Source organism: Penaeus vannamei, chromosome 11 (assembly GCF_042767895.1).
Source record: "Penaeus vannamei isolate JL-2024 chromosome 11, ASM4276789v1, whole genome shotgun sequence".
NCBI lineage: Eukaryota > Metazoa > Arthropoda > Malacostraca > Decapoda > Penaeidae > Penaeus > Penaeus vannamei.
This window is the reverse complement of record NC_091559.1, coordinates 2,585,870-2,589,430: the sequence shown is the minus strand read 5'-3', so window position 1 is coordinate 2,589,430 and position 3,561 is coordinate 2,585,870. Positions and strand designations below refer to the sequence as shown.

The window sequence follows — 3,561 nt, the reverse complement described above, 5'->3', positions numbered from 1 at the left end:
TAAAAGTCATCCAATTCCATATTCAACCACATGCCTACTCTCAATTCCCACTCGTCCCTGGCCGCCCATCCATCAAAAAGTCCACCTGGTTACTCCTCTGTTTCTCCCATCCACTGCTTTTCCCTTTACTCCCACCCTTCCACCTAACACCTCTCCACCATTCCGTTACGTCCACTCTTCCACTTCCCAACCTTCCGTCCCTCCGTCTGTCCACCCTCCACCCCTCCTTCTCTCCACCATTCCGCCCTTCCACCTCTCCACCATTCCGCCTCTCCATCCCTCCATCTCTCCACCCTTCTACCCCTCCATCTCTCCACCCTTCCACCCCTCCATCTCTCAACCCTTCCACCCCTCCTTCTCTCGGCCATTCCACCCTCATCTCTCCACCATTCCGCCTCTCCACCTCTCCACCATTCCGCCCTTCCACCCCTCCACCTCTCCACCATTCCACCCCTCCATCTGTCCACCATTCCACCCTTCCCCCCCTCCATCTCTCCACCCTTCCACCCATCCACCTCTCCACCCTTCCACCCCTCCATCTCTCGGCGAGAGCGCGGCCACACTCGCGGGGTAAGAGCGAGCATCGCATTAGGGCCGAACCTCCGCCGCCCCCCCGCCCCCCCTCTCTTATATTAAACTGTTCGCCTGGCGTTCGCTGAACTTTAACAAGGAGGAACTTTTCGCATTATCTCTCGGGGGGGGGGGGGGGGACGACGCACCTTAGTGCACTGCAGGCGCGCCGCCCCCCACCGCTCTTGCTGGGGAGTAAGGGGTGGGAGAGGGGGGAGAGGGGGCCACCCATAAATATGCAATTGCTTAATGATTTTTCTATCTGGTGAGGGGGGGGAGGGGCGCCATCAGAGACTAGGAATCTAAGACGCTCATCCTTTTCTGTTCAGAGATATAGGATTACCATCGCTGATAAGGATTAAATATATTCAACGCATTTTTAATCAACGCACCGCTTACTAATTACTACACGCAAACGCACCCACGCGTAATGTCTACAAACAAACAAATCCCAAAATACATACGTGCTAACCTACAACCTCCCCCCCCCCCCACCAACACATACACAGAAACAACTTCACTCCCCCCCCCCCCCCGACACACACACACAGAGGCCTAGCAACAGCAACAGAAGCGGAAGCAACAGCAGCAGCCACCGCCACCGCAGCAGCAGCAGCAGCAGCAGGAGGCAGCGGCGGGGCCCCCGAGTCCAGTTCGCCACCAGGAGGCCGTAACAACCACATTCCTTTAAACATATTGAACATTTCCACAAATATCCTTGGGTATTTGCTCTCCCTCCAGGCACACGCCTCGCCTTAACGACCGGCAACCGGCCCGCAGCCCCGACCGGCCTCTCCGGACCGAGCTCATCTACCGACCCACTCTACTTTGTCTACCCCTACGACCCCTCCACTGCATGACGTCACTAAGTTAAGAAGCTGATGATAGTAGCCAAGACCATTAACCTAATAAGGAATAACCATGCTAGCAACTGATTAAAATGACTATTGGCAAAAACCGCAACTATGCAATCGTTTTAGAATAACAGTAATGATTGTAATAATTACAGAGCACCAATAATGGCAATGGCTGTAGTAATTATAATGTAATAACAAAAGTAATCTCCTTTATATCTGTTTTCATTATCATTATCAGTACATCAGCATTATAGTAATAATCAGCATTATCATCATTATATTCCTCATTATCCATGTTATCAATACTATTTCATCATAATTCTTTCTGATATGATCATTATTTTTAATCCAGTATTTTGAGCATTATAGATATTACCATCATTAATTGCCATCAATATGACAATAACACCAACAAGATATTAAAGATATGAATAACATTAACATGAATATCAGTAATGCCAAAATAAAAACGTGACATTAAAATTATTCAAAATCTTATAACAGTGACAGCAGTAGCAGTAAAATTAAAGAACAAGAACAAGCAGCAATGCCAGCGGTGGTAGTAATAGCAATATTAACAGTAGTAATGGTAGCAATATCAGTGGTCCAAATAGCAACAGTAGTAGTCCTAAGCATAGTAATAATAGTCATAAAAATAGTAGCACCTTCCTAATAACAACAATAATAGTCACAAGCATAGTAATAGTAGCCATACAGTTAGTAGCACCTTCCTAATAAGAACAACAATAATAATAATACCAACAACAAAAATATTCATAAGCATAGTAATAGTAGTCATACAATGAATAGCACCTTCCTAATAACGACAACAACAATAATAATAACAACAATGATAGTCATAAGCATAGTAATAGTAGTCATACAATGAATAGCACCTTCCTAATAACGACAACAACAATAATAATAACAACAATAATAGTCATAAGCATAGTAATAGTAGTCATACAATGAATAGCACCTTCCTAATAACGACAACAACAACAATAATAGTCATAAGCATAGTAATAGTAGTCATACAATGAATAGCTCCTTCCTAATAACGACAACAACAATAATAATAACAACAATAACAGTCACAAGCATAGTAATAGTAGTCATACAATGAATAGCACCTTCCTAATAACAATAACAATAATAACAACAACAATAATAGTCATAACCATAGTAATAGTAGTCACACAGTGAATAGCACCTTCCTAATAACGACAACAACAATAACAACAACAATAACAACCACAATCATTACAAAAACAATATAATTATCTAAGGGCGATCCATCATGGCACCTCGTAGAAAAGGTCGGAGTGCCATCCAAGCGACGCCCGTAAGGCCTAAAGCGCAACGATTCACAACGCCTTTCTCGACCTTATGGACAAGGAAGGCGTGTGTTGTACGTGTGTTGACCGCGGGAGGAAGGAGGGAAGGCGAGAGAGAGACGAAAGAAGGAAAGACGGGAGTGAGAAATGACAGAGAGAAACACATGGAAAGAAGGAAAGAATAACGGGAGAAAATAGGAGAAGATGAATGAAGCAATGAGGAAGGGAAAGACAGACACGAGGGAAGAAAGGAGAAACATGAAAACAAATGAAAGAAAGAAAGAACGAAGAACGGAATGAGGGAAAAATGACAGTATGAACTAAAAAAAAATCAGGAAGACGTAGGGCGAAACAAAGGAAGGGAAAGATCTAAAAATAAAAAAAGAAGTCAGACACAAGAAGGAAGATGAATGGAAGAAACGAAAACAGGAAGAACGAACGCGAGAGAAGGAAGGGCCCAATGAAAGGAAGGAGAAGTTGGATAAAATGACGAAAGGAAGGCGGAGAGAGAAAGAAACAAAGGGGGGGGGGGGATTGAAACAGAGAAGTTAAGAATGACAAGGAAACAAAAAGCGAAAGGAAAAACATAAAGAAAATAAGAACTGGAAGAAAGGACAGAAAAAATAACAAAACAACGAAGAAAACGGAAGAACAACAGATGGGGAACTGAAGAAAAAAAACACAAAACAACTCACAAAATAATTCTCGAAAAAGACAAGAAAATTACGAAGCAAGGGGACGGAGAAAACAAGAAAACAGGGGGGAAATGAAGCAAGGGAAGACGCAAAACATGGAAG

At 43.6% G+C, this 3,561-nt stretch overlaps 1 protein-coding gene across 1 annotated transcript in view; it reads right to left on the bottom strand.

The window, feature by feature from the left end:
- Positions 1-864: 864 nt before the first annotated feature.
- Positions 865-3,561, bottom strand: part of LOC138863140 (protein PIF-like) — a 39,222-nt gene continuing 36,525 nt past the window's right edge. The window contains exons 3-5 of the mRNA XM_070126851.1: positions 1,385-1,475; positions 1,134-1,255; positions 865-891 (exon numbers count right to left, since the gene is read on the bottom strand). Coding sequence (XP_069982952.1) covers positions 865-891; positions 1,134-1,255; positions 1,385-1,475 — 240 coding nt within the window. The remainder of the gene's footprint in view (positions 892-1,133; positions 1,256-1,384; positions 1,476-3,561) is intronic.